The sequence below is a fragment of the Apodemus sylvaticus genome, chromosome 17 (genome assembly GCF_947179515.1).
Source record: "Apodemus sylvaticus chromosome 17, mApoSyl1.1, whole genome shotgun sequence".
NCBI classification, from domain to species: domain Eukaryota; kingdom Metazoa; phylum Chordata; class Mammalia; order Rodentia; family Muridae; genus Apodemus; species Apodemus sylvaticus.
In genome coordinates this window covers 45417600-45437570 of record NC_067488.1, presented here as the reverse complement: position 1 = coordinate 45437570, position 19971 = coordinate 45417600, and the positions used below count along the sequence as shown (strand labels likewise).

Here is a 19971-nt window from a genome sequence, read left to right as displayed (position 1 = left end):
GTGGCCGTGAATGGACTTCATGGGAGATTTGGTTTGGCCTGGTGGTCAGAACCCACCCTGTCTCTGATACTGCACCTAAGTGTGCATCCCAGGAGAGACTTAAAGAGACACTGCCCCCCACAGTCTTATCAGAGGGATTGGGACTAAGGCCTGGCCAGTGAGCCAGAAAAGGTTGGGCTTCCCCAGCCATTGACCACTCAAAGGAAGCAGGACTTGGATGGTAGGGCTCAAAAAATGTTTTCGGAATGCAGGGTGAAATTCTGTCTCTTCCAGGAAAAAAAAAAATTAAACTCTACAGGCTCTTTAAGTGAGAAAGCAATTTTAGAAAGAATCCATTTGCTTTACTCCGCATAGAGGGCCAGGTGTCCTCAGGGCGCCAAGGAGGCAGCCACTGTCTGAGAGACCTGCATTTAGTGGTGGCAGGGGCACCACAGGACCAAGGCAGAGCAGCATGGTTTAGTGTAGGCAATGTAGGCCTTCCCCTTGCTAGCCCATTCACGGATGCTCTGAGTGGCTGTTGTAAGCAGGACAAGTATTAGGGCCTCACAGAATATCAAGCAGCCATGCTTGAATAGGGCTAGGCCCTGGTCCTTTTTCTGTGGATTCCTCAGAGATACTGAGAAGGGTAGGACTTGCCTCCTTCAATCTTTTCTTAGGAGAAGAGGCTCTTCAGTCATAGCTTTTTGTTGCTTTAATACCAAAGAACCGGTTTCCTCTGCCCTAACCAGACCTTCACATGCCTCAGAGTAGTCCCTACCAACCCATGCAAACTGCCTGGGCCTGGGCCTGGGCCTGAGCCTGAGCCTGAACTACCCTGTGCCTTCCAAACCAAGGGACAGGGTAGCCCTGGACATGTGGGTGCAAGTACTGATCTTCCACCCTGACCTTCAGGAGGGCAAATGGATAGATGAGGAGAGGACGCGGGGGACAGGCCCTGTCTGTTTCCCTGAACAGCCAGGAATAGGCCACTGGGGCCCTCCTGCCTTCTCATAGGCTGAATGTTTTCAGCACCTTGTTTGGCTTCCTGCGTGGGGCTTATGGGAATTCTCTTCTGCAACTATGGCCTGGCCAGGAGGACCCCATGCCAGAGTCCAGCACATCCATGAATGCAGTGGCCTTTGATTCCAACATGGCTCCTTGATGTCCTCTGCCCTTAGGGACAGCTCCTCAAGCATGCTTATCTGACAGGCACAGAGGATCTTTGGAAAACAGTGGGGCCCCTCTGGGAGTCCATCTAGATTCCAAGGTGATGGTGTGAGAAAGTAGGGCAGGGCTAGCTTGCCCTAATAACCCATGTCTGGATGCGTGAGTGACTGACTCAATGCAGCCTGAAGGTCTCTCAGGAAGAAACAGGATAGGAGACTTATTCCCCATGGCAAAGCCAACCGGGACACAGTGGGCATGGGGAGAAAAGCTGGGCTGGCAGAGGCTCAGAGGCAACAGAGCTGTGGGTATTTGTATGAAGAGCTGAGAGGCATACCCCAAGGTACACAGGGTTAGGGGCTGTGCCTAGGTGAGACCCGCCGAGGGGTATAGTGTATCTAAGGATACCCAGGAGAACTCCTAAGCCTTCCCAGCAACATGGTCAGTGTGGCCCCAACACTGTGACTGTCATGTACAGCAGCTGAGCCTTCCAGCCTAGAGGAACCAAACATGGAGAAGACTAGTATGTCTCTTGGCCGTGCTGGGGACTGGCATACAAACCTTTCAGCACTGTCACTGTGGGCCCTTTATTTAGGGGTGGGGGACACCATATCTACTGGCTTGTGTCCAGAATCTTGTTATCTCACTGTCCTAACCTGGTTCTTTGTCTGTTGTCTCTGAGGATGGGAGAAGGGCTCAGCCTCAGTAGGTGAGGTGAGGCTGCCAGAGGGGACTGCACAGGCTAAGCCAGGCTTCCCCCTCCTTCCACCTGTCCTTCCCCAGTTCCTGTGAGCACCACATCCCTCAGTTTGCCCAAAGTGAGACATTTACAAAACAATAAAAATAATTTTCTAAAGAGCAGAGCAAGAAGTGTTTTTATGGTTGTTGGAAATGACTTATATGTCAGTTTTTGTGGTTTGCATTTTTCTTTGAATATCTTCTGTATGCACATGTAGTTAAAAAAATATTCCAAACCATGTTTTGTCTGTGTTTCCTTACCAAAAGACAGCCTTTGAGGGCAGGGCTTCCTATGCTCCGTTAGCCTCCCCTGCTGGTCAGCCTGTGCCTCACCGCCAGGCCTATAGCCCTGTGAAGCACCCGGACAGAAGCTGGACTAACTCTAAAGGGAAACTGATTTTACAGAGTTGTCTTTGACTCACACACAAACCATGGCATGTGTGTGTGCACACACACACACTAGCTAATAATAATAATGTTTTTTTAAAACTTCTCTAATACAGTCTTTTTTGGACAAGTAACAGTCTAAGGCAACAAACACTTTTAACCCAACAGAATACATTACAATAGCTCAGTCTCAACAGACTCCTATTTTATGAACTTCCCCATGTCTTATGCCTCCTGATTCCATATCTTCCTCCCATCCCTTCGTCTCTCACTGTGCCCCTCACACACCTTGCCAACCTGCCTCCTAGGTAGTGGACCTGACTTGAGAGGCATGCTTCAGATGGGGAAAAGAGCCAGTGGTGTGCGCCTCCATAGCTGTTCTGACGTCCTGGGTGCCATCAAGGCCTAGCCGCAGACCTGCCCTTCATAGAGGTCCATCTGCATCTGATTTTCCTTTTCACCCTGCACAGCTTTGCAAGAATCTTGCTACCTCCTTGCAACCTTCAGGTAGTAAGATCAAACCTGCCCAGCCTAGCCTATAGCAGGAGGCTTATAGGGTCAGCAGGATCGGGAGGCCCTTCTTAGCCTGTCTGCCTCCCACGGCACCCTCTTCCCAACAGGTTACTGTTTGTCCTCTAGCTGGGTGTTTTTATGCCAGTTTTGGGAGTTTGATTGATTTGGTTTGGTTTGAGACAAGGTCTTTTTATATAGTCCTGGCTATCCTGCAGCTCACTGTGTAGATCAGGGGGGCCTTGAACTCAACAGAGATCCCCCTGCCTCTGCCTCCCAAATGCTGGGGTTAAGGGTATGCTTGCACTGCTTTCATCAAAATAGAAAATAAACTTGTCAGCTTATAAATGTAGCATGACACATGCCTGTCATCCCAGCACTTGGGAAGTGACGTGACAACACGAGGAACTCAAGGCCATCCTCAGCCACCACCCGGGCTCCATAAGACCCTGACTCTAAAGAAAAAGACAAACTAAATCCTCGCGTGTCTCACACCCGTGGCGTTGTGGGATGCTGCACTAGGTTTCCAGTGGGGCCTTCAGTACACTTCCTGGTAAATGGTGAGTGTTTAGTTTGCCACGTAGCCAGAGGAGACAGCTCCAAGGGTTGGCAAGTGTTTGGTCTTCGAGGTAATGGAGAACCCCCCCAGAACACAGTTCTAGATACAGTTCCGGGCACTTGGCAGGTAAGGATTCTGGTTTGCTTTCAATTCCCCAGCCTGCACGCTCATTCAACTACCTCTCAGTACACAGCTGGGCAGCTTTCAGATGTCTTTACTGCATCTTCTGGGAACACAGAGACCACATAGGAGAAACTGTTCTGTTTAGTTCAAAAAGCCCATTCCTCCTCCTATCCAGGCCCATCTGTGTCCTTCGCATGTGGGCTGTTCCCCAGGGCACCCAACAGTTTCATTAAATCCTCATGCCCAATCGTAAAACTCACATTTTTTTTTATTATATTGCTTTTTTAAAGTTACAAGAGTAGGAGCTGGAGAGCTGGCTTAGTGATTGAGAGTGCGGCCGAGCCGGGTGGTGGTGGTGCGCGCCTTTAATCTCAGCACTTGGGATGCAGAGGCAGGTGGATTTCTGAGTTCGAGGCCAGCCTGATCTACAGAGTGAGTTCCAGGATAGCCAGGGCTACACAGAGAAACCCTGTTTCGAAAAATAAAATAAACAAAAACAAAACAAAACAAAAAAACCCAAAAAAATTGGCTGGTCAAAGTTTTCTTGGGGAAAACCCAGATTTGATTTTGAGCACCCACATGGTGGTGGTTCATAAGTGTGTGTACCACCAGTTTTATTTATTCATTCATTCATCTATTTATTTATGTGTGTATTGGTGTTGAGCCTGTGTGTATGTCTGTGGGAGGGTGTTAGATCCCCTGGAACTGAGGTTACAGACATCTGTGAACTGACATGTGGGTGCTGGAAACTGAAACCTGGTCCTCTGGAAGAGTAGCCAGTGCTCTTAACCACTGAGCCATCTTTTCATTCCCCTGTACAACCCTTCATCCCACCCAACCCTCCCCCATTCTAGGGATGCCTTATTTTGGCCTCTATGGGCACTAGGCACACAAATGGTACACAGACACACAGGCAAAATACCCACACACACAAGATAATAATTTAAATTTTTTTCAAAGTTTATTTATTGTTTTATCTAAATATACTGTCGCTGTCATCAGACACTCCAGAAGAGGGCATCAGATCTCATTACAGATGGTTGTGAGGCATCATGTGGTTGCTGGGATTTGAACTCAGGACCTTCGGAAGAGCAGTCAGTGCTCTTAACCACTGAGCCATCTCTCCAGCCCTTACATTTTTTTTTAATATTTTTATTTTCTATATTCTTTGTTTACATTCCAAATGATTTCCCTACATTTTTTTAAAATAAATTTATTTATTTTATTTGTATGAGTACACCATTGCTCTCTTCAGACACCCCAGAAGAGGGCATCAGATCCCATTACAGATGGTTGTAAGCCAACATGTGGTTGCTGGGATTTGAACTCAGGACCTCTGGAAGAGCAGTCAGTGCTCTTAACCACTGAGCCATCTCTCCAGCCCAATAATTTAAACATTTAAAGATAAAACTTACAAGTGTAGTGTGGTGGTATAGGTGGTACAGGCCTTTGATCTCAGAAAGAAGGAGAGGAAGACAGGGGGATCTCTGAGTCCAGCCAGGAGTATATGAGCTCCTGTATTTTTTTTTTAAGTTTTTTCACAAATGTAAACAGATGGTATGTGCTTTAATTTTTAGAGGAAATAGGAGTAGCATTATAGGATATCTGTAATAAAAAGGCAGGTTGGGAACTGGAAAGTTGGCTCGGTGGTTAAGAGCATAATCTACTCTTGCAGAGGACCCAAGCTCGGTTCCCTGCATCCACACGATGACTCACAACAAGCTGTAACCTCTGTTCCAAGGAATCAGTTGCCCTCTTCAAGCCTCTTCAGCCACTAGGCACACGGGAGGTGCACATGCATACATTTAGTAAACACACGTGAAATTATTATTATTATTATTATTATTATGTCTGTGTAGCATTGACTTTCCGGGAATTCGCTCTGTAGACCGGGATGGCCTCAAATATAGAGATCTGCCTGTCTCGGTCTCCTGAGTGCTGGGATTAAAGGCGTGCGCCACCAAACCCGTCTAATCCTAAAAACAAGGCAGGTAAATTATTTCATGGCAGCAAGGTCAGTGCCCACACGCTGTCTGTAGTCCAGGTAACTCACCAGAACGAGTCTGTAAATAAGGACACTGCCTGCCTGGGTGACCGCACTCTGCAGGCAGCTTTGAAGGTCCAAATCCCACCACCGTACTTGAGCTCGTCGGACTACAAATCCCAGGAGGCCTGGGATCTACTGCTCTCACCGAAGGGGCGGAGTTAAGCATGCGCACTGAAGACTGGGTGGGCTCTGCGTGTTAGGGGTGGAGCCAGATAATGGGCGTGGGCTCAGGGAAGCGCGGGAAGTCCAGATTTTCGCGGCGGTGGTGGTGGCTGTGTGACTATGACCCTGGAACAGGAGCTTCGCCGTGAGTATTTTGGGGCGTACATGTCGGGACGCAGGACGTGGATCGGGTCCTGGGTTAGACCTGATTCTTCCGGCAGAGCTGAGCAAGGCCAAGGCCAAAGCCCAGAGGAATGGACAGCTGCGCGAGGAGGCCGTCTACTGCCACCAGCTGGGGGAGCTGCTGGCTAGCCACGGTAAGCCGGAGCGGTGAGAGGGTGGGCCGGCAGCCGGGTACTGGCTGGGTGATGGCGCACCTTGAACACCCTATGCCCCTCTTCCGGCAGGACGCTTCAAGGAAGCTTTGGAGGAGCACCAGCAGGAGCTACATCTGCTAGAGAGCGTCCAGGACACACTAGGCTGTGCTGTAGCCCACCGCAAGATCGGAGAGCGGCTGGCTGAAATGGAGAATTACTCTGCTGCTCTGAAGGTACAACGTCTTCACTTCTTGAGGAGAGGGGGCTAGTATACAAATGAGTTGAATATGGGATTCTGCCCATATCCTGTGACAACTGACATGACAGGCAGTCACAGCCTTATGTCTGCTGGAGGCACTGTCTGGCTCTTGGAGGATGGATGCGTTTGTGAAAACTGAAAGAGGAAGACTCAGGACCCACTGCTATTGCGGGCAGCACTCCCATGACAACACGGCTTCAGGGCAGAACAGCCATTACCATAGACAGTCCTTTGCACAGAAAAGATAGGACGTGGGCATAGTCAACTCTGTTGAAATTTGGGAAACAGAAGGTTGCCTTTTATAAGAGTAGCTTCCTCTGGTCTCAGATTGCTGGGGTTGCTAGGAGTCGGATTACTTCAAGTGCTTTTTCTCTCTACACTAGCACCAGCACCTCTACCTGGATCTGGCTGGTTCCCTGTCCAACCACACGGAGCTACAGAGAGCCTGGGCCACCATTGGCCGCACCCATCTGGATGTGTATGACCACTGCCAATCAAGAGATTCCTTGCTGCAGGCACAGGCTGCCTTTGAGAAGAGCTTGGCTATTGTGGATGAGAAACTAGAGGGTAGGTGCCCTTTCCCTGGATTCTGCCCATATTCTGTGTTCTTCAGAGCTTGAACCTGTCAGACATCTGCTCCTTCTCTGTATACTCTATCTGCAGCAGACTCCTGACTCATTCAATAAGAGATGGGATAAATGGTGGGAGCACCTGGAAACCCCATATCCAGAGGAGGCAACTGAGTTCCTGGAGCTGTTATTTTTTTCAGGGATGCTGACCCAGCGGGAACTGAGCGAGATGAGGACCCGTCTCTACCTCAATCTGGGCCTCACCTGCGAGAGTCTGCAGCAGACAGCCCTGTGCAACAACTACTTCAAAAAGAGCATCTTTCTTGCTGAGTGAGGAGACACCATCCCTGTCCCCAAGAGGTGGTCCCCTGGGATCTTTCCAAGAGGGCAGTTTGTCTGAGTTGTTCATTTGCCATGCACATTTATGCTGAGGAGAAGCATATTTAGGCCTGAAACTACGGAATGGTAGAGCCCAGGGGTCTATGTGGTGTTCATAGCCGTAACTAGTTGAACATCAATAGCATTGTGGATAGTTCAGCGCCCACTGTTCCAAGGCTGTCAGACACTGGGCACCCTGAACTCCTATTACCCCATCCTCCATAGGCAGAACCATCTCTATGAAGATCTGTTCCGGGCTCGGTACAACCTGGGTGCCATCCACTGGCGCGGAGGGCAGCACTCTCAGGCCATGCGTTGCTTGGAGGGCGCTCGGGAATGCGCACGCGCCATGAAGATGAAATTCATGGAAAGTGAATGTTGCACGCTTCTGTCCCAGGTACCTCTCCTTTCACCATCGGGCTTGGTTGGGCCGGGGCCTTAGTGAGTCAGGGCCTTAGGTTTGCCCCCCTTTCCAGGTGCTCCAAGATCTGGGGGATTTTCTGGCTGCCAAACGAGCCCTGAAGAAGGCCTACAGGTTGGGCTCCCAGAAGCCTAACCAGAGAGCGGCCGTCTGTCAGAGTCTCAAATACGGTGAGGCTGCATGGGGTCCCGGAACTGAGAGCCCAGGGGTCGGAGCAGGGCTCTGTGCTCCCAGCGGGAGAGACCCAGCTTATGTTCTTGGGGAATTGGCAGTGTGGGCATGAGCCTCTGACAGACAGCAAGGGTAGATCTCTGTCCGTCGAAGAGCCTTGCTTTTGTCCAAGCCTGCTGTAGCGGGTGTCTGGGGACACTAGAGAGTGTGTGGGAAATTAACTGGACCTTTGTCACAAAGTAACATTGGCAAATGGGAGCACAGACAGACGGCGTACTGTACCCCGGAGACCAACAGTGACAGTCGCTAGTGTTCAGTTCTTCAGACCGAGCACTATTCTAGGTGGTTAAGCATAGGTGACACGGTCTTCTAACCTTCAAGAGTTCCAAGTGATCAATTTCCCCACTACTCACTTTTACCACTGATCACACTGTGACACTTTCCCTGGTTCCCAACCTGCTGCCTGAGGGAATGTGGCTGGTGGGTGGTAGGCTGTGGTCAGGGCTCTATATTGTGTGACACCCCCCCACCCCCACCCACTCGAGATTCTTTTCAGCAGTATTGGCAGTGATCCAGTTGCAGCAGCAGCTGGAAGAGGCTGAGGGCAGTGATCTTCAAGGTGCCATGGCTATCTGTGAACAGCTGGGGGACCTTTTCTCCAAAGCGGGTGATTTTCCCAAGGCATCTGAGGCTTACCAGAAGCAGGTAAGTGCCCCCCTCCCGCCTAGGGCAGGAGGAGAGCAGCAGTGACAGACAAAGAGGGTCTGAGACTTGTTGCACCACCTTTCTAGCTGCACTTGGCTGAGCTGCTGAACAGGCCAGATCTGGAGCTGGCTGTCATCCATGTATCCCTGGCCACCACACTGGGGGACATGAAGGACCACCACAAGGCTGTCCACCACTATGAGGAAGAGCTGAGGCTACGCAAGGGCAATGCCCTGGAGGTGACACACCCTCGCCCCCTCCTCACATACTTTTGTGTATTTTTGTGGCTCTACTCTGAGGCCACCATTCTCCAGTAGCGAGTGCGAGTGGATGCTCCCCTGAGCAAGGCTGTTCCTTCCAAGGACTGTCATGGTCTGTCATTTGGAGATAGGACACAGTTCCCTAGAAGCAGCTAAGGGTGGCCAGCTGGATGTGGTAGGCAGCCGCCAACCCCTTGTGTTTCTCTCTCTCTCTCTCCCCCTCTCTCTCTCTTTCTCTCTCTCTCTCTCTGTTTCAGGAAGCTAAGACTTGGTTCAACATTGCACTGTCCCGTGAGGAAGCTGGTGATGCGTATGAGCTGCTAGCTCCATGCTTCCGGAAGGCTTTTAGCTGTGCCCAGCAGGCCCAGCGATTCCAGCTGCAGGTATGAGAGGCCATCCCACCAGCACTGGGTCCCCAAATAAGTCGAGCTTTCTTTTTTTCCTGGCTTTTGACCTTAAGATCTTACTCGTGACCTACCTATCCCTGGCCCGTTTTGTACTTTCATTTTGAGACAGGGTCTCTCTACAACTTTGCCCATGCTGGCCTTGAAATTAGAGTTCTTCTGCTTCAACTTATCTTTCCTTGCATTAATTGCTTTTTGTGGTTCTCTTTGTTCCTGAACTGGATATCTCTGCTCCCCAGAGGCAGATCTTACAGCACCTTTATACTGTGCAACTAAAGTTGCAGCCCCAAGAAGCCCGTGACACTGAAATCAGACTGCAGGAACTGAGTATGGCAAAAGACACAGAGGAAGAGGAAGAGGAGGAGGAGGAAGAGGAAGAAGCCAGTGAGGCCCTGGAGACCAGTGAACTGGAGCTCTCAGAGAGCGGTGAGGGCCAAATGCTGCCTTGCATGCTGGGGTTGGCTGCACTTGCCCTTTCTGCCTGCTTCTGCTCTGGGATGACAGCTGGGATGGGCTGGTGTGTGCTGGAAATGTGTCTTTATGGAGCCTGAGGTGGGGCATGTATATGGAGCATGGGACATGGTAATCAGAAGCTTCCTGCAAAAAGATCGGGGGCAGAGTGGACTGTCTGACCACCACCCAGCTGAAAGTCAGTTGTTTAGGCTCAGAGCCTAAGGAGATGGTCCTATTAGAACCAGTGGAGGTGAAATGGTATGTCCTGGATGGCCTTGCGGGTAGTAGACTCTGGTTGGGGTTATCCCTTTATGAGATTTGTCCAGCAGGGTTGGCAGTGACCCAGCTGCTGCAGAATGCTCCTAGAACTCAAGACCAGTGTGCTGAGGGGTCCGGTGGGGTCCGGTGGTACAGTGCTAGGAAGGAGAGCATCTCTCTGTGCGGCAAGGCAGGCAGGAAGCTATGGAGATGAGGGCTGATTTCCAGTAGGGGTGGTGGTCATGCAAGACCCCACTGTGAGGTTTGTGGATTAGAATCCTAGGAAAACCTCGACTTCAAGTGCAAACTTACAGGGCTGGAGCCTCAGTTCCTGGGAAGTTGGGCTGTGTCTTAGAAGATGAGACAAATCAAATATTAGTATTTGAGACAAATCAAATATTAGTATTTTTGGTCTTATGTGGGAGGAAGGAGAACCAGATACTTCAACTTTAGGGACTGCCCTTCAGCTGGTGGCCACATCCACAAGAGAGCAGAGAGGAAAACAGAGCAAGGGCCAGTGGAATCCCGGAGGGGCATCAGACCTATGGATGGGCCTCTGAGAAGAATCTCTCCTAATGGGAGAAGCCCAGAGGCCAGGAAGACACAGGGTTACAGGCTAAGCAAGTGATTTACCCTCACAAGGGTATTTCCTCAGAGGGAAAGTCTGCAATAAAGACTTTATTATCTGCAGGGCAGGCTCTGGGTATAGGCCAGCATGTAATGGACAGGACTTGAATGGGCAATTCTTCCGAAGTTGGGAAAGTTGTGTGCAGTGCACTGGTGAGATACAAGCGGGTTAGCTGGGAGGTGATGGCGCACACCATTAATCCCACCACTGGGAGGCAGAAGCGGGTGGATCTGTGAGTTTGAGGCCAGCATGGTCTACAGAGCAAGTTTCTTTTTTTTTTTTTTTTTTTTTTGGTTTTTTTCAAGACACGGTTTCTCTGTGTAGCCCTGGCTGTCCTGGAACTCAACTCACTCTGTAGACCAGGCTGGCCTCGAACTCAGAAATCTGCCTGCCTCTACCTCCCAGAGTGTCGGGATTACAGGCGTGCGCCACCACCGCCCGGCTCAGAGCAAGTTTCAAGACGGCCAGAGAAAGCCTGTCCTGAAAACCATAAACAAACAAATACATTGAAGCCAGCTGCTGGCGGAGTTGGGTTGAGCAGGGAGTCAGCTTTGCTTTACCTGGCTACAGAGCTCACAGACCCCAGAGCCTTCCTTCCTGCTTGTGGCTGCTCCGCCCTAGCGATCAGGGGAGCTAGAATACCATAGGCTCAGGGTGAGCAGACTTCACTCTTCTAGAGGATGATGCTGATGGCCTGTCTCAGCAGCTGGAGGAAGATGAGGAGCTTCAGGGCTGTCTGGGCCGACGGAAGGTAAACAAGGTGAGGACGACATGCCCTCCCCCTACCTGTTGCCCAGCAGCTCCGTACCAACGATACTTCTGCCCCTCACACTTCTGCCCCATGTTGGGGCAAGTACACTTACAGTGGAACCGACGCAATGACATGGGAGAGACCCTGCTGCACCGAGCTTGCATTGAAGGCCAACTACGTCGTGTCCAGGATCTTGTGAAGCAGGTAGGCCAAAATCCCTAGAGAGATCACTGAACCGTGCTTCCTCAGGGAGGTATGGACCCAAGCTCCTTTATAGCTTGTTTTTTAAAAATAGAAGAAATGCCAATATATCTGTCTAGCATTCCTGCTGTGGGTGAGTGGGCTGGCCTAGGCAGGATGAGAGTGACCAACAGACTAAGACCTCTGCCATCTTCCCTCCTTTTCAAAGCCCTGTATTTAAGTCACTGTTGTACCAAGATTTAGCATGGCACATGGACCAAGGAGTCTACTATGATAGTGTTGCCAAGTAAGCATTAGGAAGGGCAAGGCATATCCTCATTTTCTTTGGTAATACCTAAAGATGGAAAGAAGGCTATATCAAGGAATAAATCTTTGAGGCCTATTCTGGGCGCTAGCCAGGAATCTGCTAGGACCAGGGTCAGGACTGGTCACCTTTCCTTGGTCCTAGGGCCATCCCCTGAATCCCAGAGACTACTGTGGCTGGACCCCTCTCCATGAAGCGTGCAACTATGGGCATCTTGGTAAGTAAGGTTAGGCCAAGCACATGGCGGACATGTGGGTCAGGGGACAAGTATGAATGATACAGGGAACTGAGTTCATGTGCTCCCCTGGCCAACCCCCTACACAGAGATTGTGCGCTTCCTTCTGGACCATGGGGCAGCAGTGGATGACCCAGGTGGCCAGGGGTGTGATGGCATCACGCCCCTGCACGATGCCCTCAACTGTGGCCACTTTGAGGTAGCTGAGCTACTCATTGAGCGAGGGGCTTCTGTAACTCTCCGCACCAGGAAGGTGAGTCAGGGCGTGGCAGGGAGGGCGGGGCCTATGATAGTCTGTTGTTCCCCTGCTCAACTGAGTGCCACTCAGGGCCTCAGCCCACTGGAGACACTGCAGCAGTGGGTGAAGCTGTACTACAGGGACCTTGACCTTGAGACAAGACAAAAGGCCGCATCCATGGAGAGGAGGCTGCAGATGGCCTCCTCAGGCCAAGGTAAACAGGGCCTCCTCTGTCTCTCCTTGTTTCTAGCCCTAAAAGTGAAGTCCTGTCTCATGATTTATTCTCTTGCTCAGCTTCCCACAGCTCCCCTGCCCTCCAGACTGTTCCAAGTAGCCATCTATTTGACCCTGAGACCTCTCCTCCCTCAAGCCCCTGTCCAGAACCCTCCTCATATACTCCTAGACCTCCAGAGGCCTCTCCAGCCCCTGCTAAAGTCTTTCTGGAGGAAACTGTGTCTGCAGTGTCCAGACCTCGAAAGAACAGGCACAGGCCAAGCAGCAGCAGTAGCAGCTCAGAGCATGAGGATGACCTAAGTCCTTGCAGGCCATCTCAGAAAAGACTGAGACGTACCACACAGCAGGGTGAAGCCAAGATGCCTGACCCATCCAGAAGTAGAGAGACAGCCACATCAAGTGTTTGCCGGGCCGCTTACCGAGCAGCCATCCGAGGCGTGGGTAGTGCCCAGAGCCTGCGCTCGGTGCCTAGCCTGCCTCGGGGCTCAGAGGAAGTCCCTGCCCCCAAGACAGCACTCATTCCTGAGGAGGAATACCTGGCTGGGGAATGGCTGGAGGTAGATACACCTCTGACCCGCAGCAGCAGGCCCAGCACCTCACTGTCAGACTATGACCGATGCCCTGCAAGGCCCCGGACCCGTGCCAGGCAGAGTCGCCCAACAAGTCTTGATGGTTGGTGTGCACGGGCTAAAGCAGGAGATGACAGCCTGACTGCAGAACCTTCAGAGAACCCCAGCGTGCCTAGGACCTCAGGCTCCAACAAGGAAAATTGTACAGCAGGCCAGCCTATGGTGGGTGCACCAGCAGTCTTTAGCATGGGACAGGTGTGGGTAGAAACTGCTGTCTTGACTGTCCTCTCCCTCTATCTTACCTGCTAGCTTCTGGTCCAGCCCCCTCCCATCCGAGTTCGAGTTCAAATTCAGGATAACCTTTTCCTCATCCCTGTCCCACACAGGTAAGGAACGTGCTCTCCCCACCCCCAGTCCCTTCCATCCATCACGCAGCTCTGCCTGGGGTAACGGCATTTCGTATACAGCACCCCTATGTGCATATCAGAGGGGATGTGTGAGAAGGACTCCCCTGGTCTTGGCGCTTTACTCCCTAGAGCCCCAGGGAGCCCTGCCCAGGCTCCAGCAGGGTTCTTCAGCCCAGCCTAGAAGAACAGATAGTCTGCCTAAGCACCAAAGCGGGACCCCGCCCGGTGCATCCAAGCTCAGCATGCCGTTCTCTTTAGCAGTGATGTCCGTTCTGTGGCTTGGCTAGCAGAGCAAGCTGCCCAGCGCTACTTCCAGACTTGTGGGCTGCTCCCAAGGCTCACCCTACGGAAGGATGGAGCACTGCTGGCCCCCCAGGACCCCATCCCGGACGTGCTGCAGAGTAACGATGAGGTGTGCAGCGGGGACGTGGGCACAGGCCACCTCCGTGTGCTAGGCGCTGCAGGGCTGCTCACCGCCTGTATACTCTAGGTGTTGGCTGAAGTAACTTCATGGGACCTTCCTCCACTGAAGGACCGCTACCTCAGGGCCTGCCAGAGCCTGGGACAAGGTGAGCTAGCCCTGCCTTAGGATGGAGGCCTATGCCAGAGGAGCTGGGCGTGTAGTCCCCACCTACCCTGCAGATACGTATGTCTGAGCAAACCCAGCTCTCTAAGCTTCCGTCATGTGGGTGGATGGGCTCAGGATTACTGCCTGGACCATTACATTTGCCTGCAGCATTCAGACGGCAGGTTTAAGCTCTGGCCCTGGTGACCTGACCCTATATCTCTCTTCTTAGGGGAGCACCAGCAAGTGTTGCAGGCCATGGAGCACCAGAGTTCAAGCCCATCGTTTAGTGCCTGTTCCCTGGCCTTGTGCCAAGCCCAGCTCACACCCCTGCTGAGGGCCCTCAAGTTACACACGGCACTCCGGGAGCTACGCCTCGCTGGGAACCGACTCGGTGATGCGTGTGCTACCGAGCTGCTGGCCACCCTGGGCACCATGCCTAACCTGGTCCTCCTCGATCTCTCTTCTAATCACTTGGGCCAGGAAGGTCTGCGTCAGCTTGTCGAAGGCTCCTCGGGCCAGGCTGCTTTGCAGGTAAAGACCCAGCATACGGTGAGCCAACAGCTACAGGGCATCTCTGTTCCCACCGAGCCATTCATTGGTGGTACGATGCATCTGGGAGAGCTGGGTAGTGTGTGTCCCTGGAATGGGACCCCTGCGGGGACCAGAGTCTTTCTTTATAGGGAGTCTGTGAGCTCCGTGCACATCCCATATCTTCCACAGAACTTGGAGGAACTGGACTTGAGCATGAATCCACTGGGAGACGGCTGTGGTCAGGCCCTGGCCTCCCTCCTGCGGGCCTGCCCCGTGCTCAGAACCCTGCGCCTCCAGGCCTGCGGCCTTAGCTCCAGCTTCTTCCTGAGCCACCAGGCTGCCCTGAGCAGCGCCTTCCAAGGTAAGATGGTCAGTTAAGTGTATTCCCTGAGCCCACTGTGGAGAAAATTCAAGCAGAGGGGCGGGCGTCCCAGGATTTCAGGTCCTGGCTTTTGAGGGAAGAGCCGGTTCCTATTAGGACCCAACCAAGTGTAGCTGGGATTCCGGCAGAACTTGGTTCTTAGCCAGCTTTGGCCGTCCTCAGAACTCATTCTAGACCCCACACATCACAAGAAGGGATTCAGAGAGGCCATGTCTGCCCTCAGAGTCCTTCTGTATCGTGGCTTAATCTTTCCACTCCCCTGAGCCGATTTCATCGTGAGCCCACCTGACGCAGTGATATGGCCCCAGTCCAGAGGGCTGAGGACTAGGGCCACCCAGTGGAGCCCTGCAGAGGGAGGGGCCTGGGATTAGATGGCAAAGCAGTGTCCTGACTTTCACTCACAAATGTCCTGGCCCAGAGCTTCATGCCCACCAGCCAGGAATATGGGATGGTAAAAACCGGGCTCAGAGACTGGACAAGAGCCACTGCTCCTCAATTTCCCCACAAAAAGTTGAGGGGTAACAGTTTCTCTAAAGGACTCATGAGGCTTCTGGGGTCAGAACTCTAAGGGCACGGAATAGGTTGACGAAAGTTCTTCTGCCGCCCAGATGCTGAGCACCTGAAGACCTTGTCCTTATCGTACAACACGCTCGGCGCTCCCGCCCTGGCGAGAGTGCTGCAGAGCTTACCTGCCTGTACCCTCCTACACCTGGAGCTTAGCTCCGTGGCAGCCAGCAAGAGCAACTCCTCGAGTCTCGTAGAGCCTGTTATCAAATACTTGACCAAGGTATGAGCTATGGAGGAGACCGCCAAACCAGATCGATCACAAGGATCGAAAGGCCTCAAACCCAAAGTCCTACAGCGGAAACCCTGCCGTGTTGTGCAGAGTCTGAGGAAAGGGCTAGGGGTTGGGAAGAACACCCATGGACTCCTGGGAGCCGGGGGGTCTTACTTCAGGCAAGTTCCAAGGGACAAGCCAGGCCCCTGTGGTCTTTATAAGGCATCTATAACCTACAGCCTGGAAGAGAGGTGTTTCCGGCTCCAGACAGCTCTCTTGGTGGTGGGTCTCTGCTGGGAGGAAGACAGACGGACAGGCATATACCCGCTAGGCATGACCTTTTGCCCTGTTCTTACATCCAGGAAGGCTGTGCTCTGGCCCACCTAACCCTGTCTGCAAACAGCCTGAGTGACAAGGCCGTGAGAGAACTGAGCAGGTAACATACCTTCCCTGAGCCACTGGCTCTGCTGTGAAGAGCCTGACATGAAGTGGTCACGTGGCAGGTGGTGTCACGGTCTGACGTCCACGGTCACCAGGAATGGCTCTGGCAGGCATTCTTACCTCCCTAAGTTTGTTGCCTTAAGTTCTGTGGTGAGAACTACCCACTCTGGCCTATCCTTTATTCTCCTTGGTAAACATTCCTTCCTCACCCCCAATCCTACCTGTAGAGCAGGAGCTGTCTAGAGCTGGCCATTGCAGTCTTGCCGCCTCTGCCCTGCCGGTGCTGAAGAGATCCTGCGTGGTCCTTGGTTCCCAGAGACAAGGGTCTGCCTGGGGCAGCCTTCTCTCCCTGCAAGCTCATCCCTTCACTTCCCGTGCCGTTCTAGATGTCTCCCTTGCTGCCCCTCACTCACCTCTCTGGACCTGTCTGCCAACCCCGAGGTCAGCTGTGCCAGCCTGGAGGAGCTCTTGTCTGCCCTGCAAGAGCGGTCCCAAGGCCTCAGCTTCCTTGGCTTGTCAGGTAAGGGCTAGGAACAAGAATGGCTCCTGCCGTGCCTCACCTAACACAGGCCTTACTTTCCAGGGACCCGCCAACGGAAGGGGCAGTCACTGCCATTAGCCAGACTCCACGAGGTTGTCAACGATGAAAGGCAGTTTGTGGTGTGACCAGGGCAAGGAGTGGGACTGACTGACTGACTGACTGGTGGCTCAGAGTGTGGCAGGAAGGGAACAAGTATGGATCACACCTATAACCCAGCACTAGAAACTAAGGCAGACTACCTCAAACACGGCCCAAGCTGCGTAGGGAAGTCCTCTCTCTCAATCAATCAAGATATTTAAAAAAGCCAAAGGAGGGGCGGTCAGCTCTTAGGGGTGCTCTCCCAGAGACCCCATTCAACTCTCACCCCCATGGCAGCTCACAACCTTTGCAACTCCAAGGGATCTGGAGCTGCCTCCTGGCCTCTGCGGGCAGCCTGGCTTCACACGGTGCACAGACATACACACAAATGAATGAAACACCAGGACACATGAAAGCTATTTTTTTTAACACTTATTTATTTTATGAGTACACTGTTGCTGTCTTCAGACACACCAGAAGAAGGCATCTGACGCCTTTACAGATGATTATGAGCCACCATGTGGTTGCTGGGATTTGAACTCAGAACCTCTAAAAGAGCAGTCAGTGCTCTTAATTGCTGAGCCATCTCTCCAATCCCCCAAAATAAAAATTTTAAGGGAAGCCGGGCGGTGGTGGCGCACGCCTGTAATCCCAGCACTCTGGGAGGCAGAGGCAGGCGGATTTCTGAGTTCGAGGCCAGCCTGGTCTACAAAGTAAGTTCTAGGACAGCCAGGGCTATACAGAGAAACCCTGTCTCAAAAAACCAAATCCAAAAAACCAAAAAAGAAAAAAAATTTTTTTAATGAAAATAAAAAGCATTAAGGCCTTTTACACAAGAATATTTCTTCATTCCTTTTTAAAAGTTTTATATGCATTTATTTTTAAAAACTTTTTTTTTTCTTTTGGATTTTTAGTTTTTTCGAGGCAGGGTTTCTCTGTATAGCCCTGGCTGTCCTGGAACTCACTCTGTAGACCAGGCTGGCCTTGAACTCAGAAATCTGCCTGCCTCTGCCTCCCAGAGTGCTGGGATTACAGGCGTGCGCCACCACTGCCTGGTTTAAAAACTTTTTTTAATGAAGATTTACTTAGTTTGTGCCAGATGAGGCGGTGCATGCCATTAACCCCAGGACTCAGGAGGCAGAGACTACAGGATCTCTTGTGAGTTTGAGGCCTGCCTGGTCTACCAACAGATAGGGATACAATAGAGAGATCCTGCCTCAAAACAGATCAACAACAAGGGTTGCTTTTTTTTTTTTTAATTTTTAAATTTTTTTTCTTTGGTTTTTTGCTTTTTTCGAGACAGGGTTACTCTGTATAGCCCTGGCTGTCTTGGAACTCACTCTGTAAACCAGGCTGGCCTCTACCTGCTCCACCTGCCTCTGCCTCCAAGTGCACCACCACCGCCTGGCCACAGACAGTGCTCTTTACCTGAGCCATCTCTCTAGCCCCTTATTTTACTCTTGTGTCATAAATTTTTGTTTCTTCTGGTTTTTTTGTTGTTGTTGTTTGTTTTGTTTTCAAACAGGGTTTCTCTGTGTATGCCTGGCTGTCTTGGAACTCACTCTGTAGACCAGGCTGACCTTGAACTCCCAGAGATCTGCCAGCCTCTGCCTCCTGAGTGCTGGGGCTAAAGATGTGTGCACCACCACTACCCAACTCTTTAGCTGTTTCTTCCGGTTTTGTTTTTCGGGATAACTTCTGTGCAGTCTCCTCTTCGGCTAGGAACAGTTTGTTCCTTTTCAGTGAGAATCATCTTACTGAGGCAGGGGAACTCATGGGTTAGTCCACCATAAACTCAGTAAGCTCAACAGTGCTTCTTTGTTTCATGACTAGAGAGACTCTATAGCCAAACTCCGTAGGTTTATCAAAACCAACACTCTTTGGGGACCACTGACTGACTGGCCTGGAAAACATCTTCCAACTCCACCTTTATAGACCTCCAGAACAGCGCACAGTGCTTCTTCCCCCACCCCCACCGAGTTTCTACTCAGAAATCCGCCTGCCTCTGCCTCCCAAGTGCTGGGATTAAAAGCATGCACCACCACCCACCACCACCGGTGCTTCTTTAAAATGGCATTTTTCAGACACACATGCGTACCCCTCACAGCCTAGGCAGCTCCACAGGGATTCTTAAAATGAGCATGAGGATCTGAACCTCCTTTGGGAGTGGCAAGGTGTTTGTTGTTTTTTGAGGTTTCCCTGGGTGGTCCTGGAGAGTACTGAGATTAAAGGCCGGTGTCACCAGGGTGGACAGGACTCGGCCCTCCTGATTGGCATGGCTTTGTGCAGTTTCTGGGTCAAGAGAGTAGCAAGTCATTGCCACTTACAGAAAGCCTTATGTCCTTGTTTGTTGCAAGCTCCACAAAGGGGTGCTCGCTCTCTCAATCTGTCCCCCTCCCTCTCCCCCTTCCTGACAGGAGGGATTGCTTGCACACTCACACAGTACCTACTAATAAGGTAGCTTGTTCCTTTACACCAAAGCATTCCCCTCCTTAGAAGTAGTGCACCTGATGGCCTGGCCTTGCCCGGCTGAGACTTGAGGGTGGCAGGCTTTTCCCCTGCAGGATAAAAGCTGAGTAAGGGGGGGGGGGTGGCTTTTTCCTTTATCTCTTCTCCCCCCAGCCCCCTACACATTGGTATTTCTGGCATCTGTGCCCTTTCATCCAGTTCCCTGACACCCCTGTGCATACTGGGATCTCTGCTTGATAATCGAGTCCTGGCATTCACGAGCCTCCAGAGATCCTTGGGCCCACAGTATACAGATATAGAGTCTGTTTTAAGATGGGACGAGCTGAAATGTAGGCTCTGGAGGTACGACATGAGCACTATGCCTCCCTCCCGTGGATGTGTAAGTTAAGCCTACCTTCTCCTCACCCCCACAGGCTGCTCTATTCAGGGGCCGCTGAACTCTGACCTCTGGGACAAGATCTTCGTACAGTTGCAAGAGCTGCAGTTGTGCAGCAAAGGCCTGAGCACAAAAGACCGAGACACCCTGTGTCAGAGACCGCCGGAGGGTGCGTGCACACTGGATCAGGGTTCCAAGCTCTTCTTTAAATGCCTCTGACCCTGGCCCTGCCATTTCCGAAAAGGATTAAAAAAAAAAAAAAAAACAAAAAACCCTTAATAAACTGCTGCTTTCTCATTCGTGTAGCTGTTTGCGAAAAGGGTGGGCGATATGAAACTTAAAAGCCTTGACAGGCGGAGCTACTCCAGAGCGCAAG

General features: G+C 51.7%; 1 protein-coding gene across 4 annotated transcripts; it reads left to right on the top strand.

Annotated features, from left to right (window-relative positions):
• The first annotated feature begins 5732 nt into the window (after positions 1–5732).
• Positions 5733–19892, top strand: Tonsl (tonsoku like, DNA repair protein). 4 transcript variants are annotated; one of them, XM_052160656.1, is made up of 26 exons: positions 5733–5814; positions 5891–5986; positions 6077–6219; positions 6629–6812; positions 7015–7144; positions 7418–7589; positions 7669–7783; positions 8341–8489; positions 8576–8728; positions 9007–9132; positions 9393–9579; positions 11170–11252; positions 11358–11447; positions 11893–11965; positions 12073–12236; positions 12312–12435; positions 12516–13246; positions 13334–13410; positions 13693–13843; positions 13922–14000; positions 14229–14530; positions 14720–14891; positions 15521–15699; positions 16053–16126; positions 16518–16651; positions 19633–19892. In XM_052160656.1, exons 1-26 carry the CDS (start codon positions 5790–5792, stop codon positions 19812–19814), a joined length of 4095 nt encoding a protein of 1364 aa, XP_052016616.1. In that variant the 5' UTR covers positions 5733–5789; the 3' UTR covers positions 19815–19892. The 4 variants fall into 4 exon arrangements, with proteins under 4 accessions (XP_052016616.1, XP_052016614.1, XP_052016617.1 ...); XM_052160654.1 differs by having other exon boundaries at positions 13690–13843; XM_052160657.1 differs by having other exon boundaries at positions 5736–5814; positions 8344–8489.
• The last annotated feature ends 79 nt before the right edge of the window (positions 19893–19971 follow it).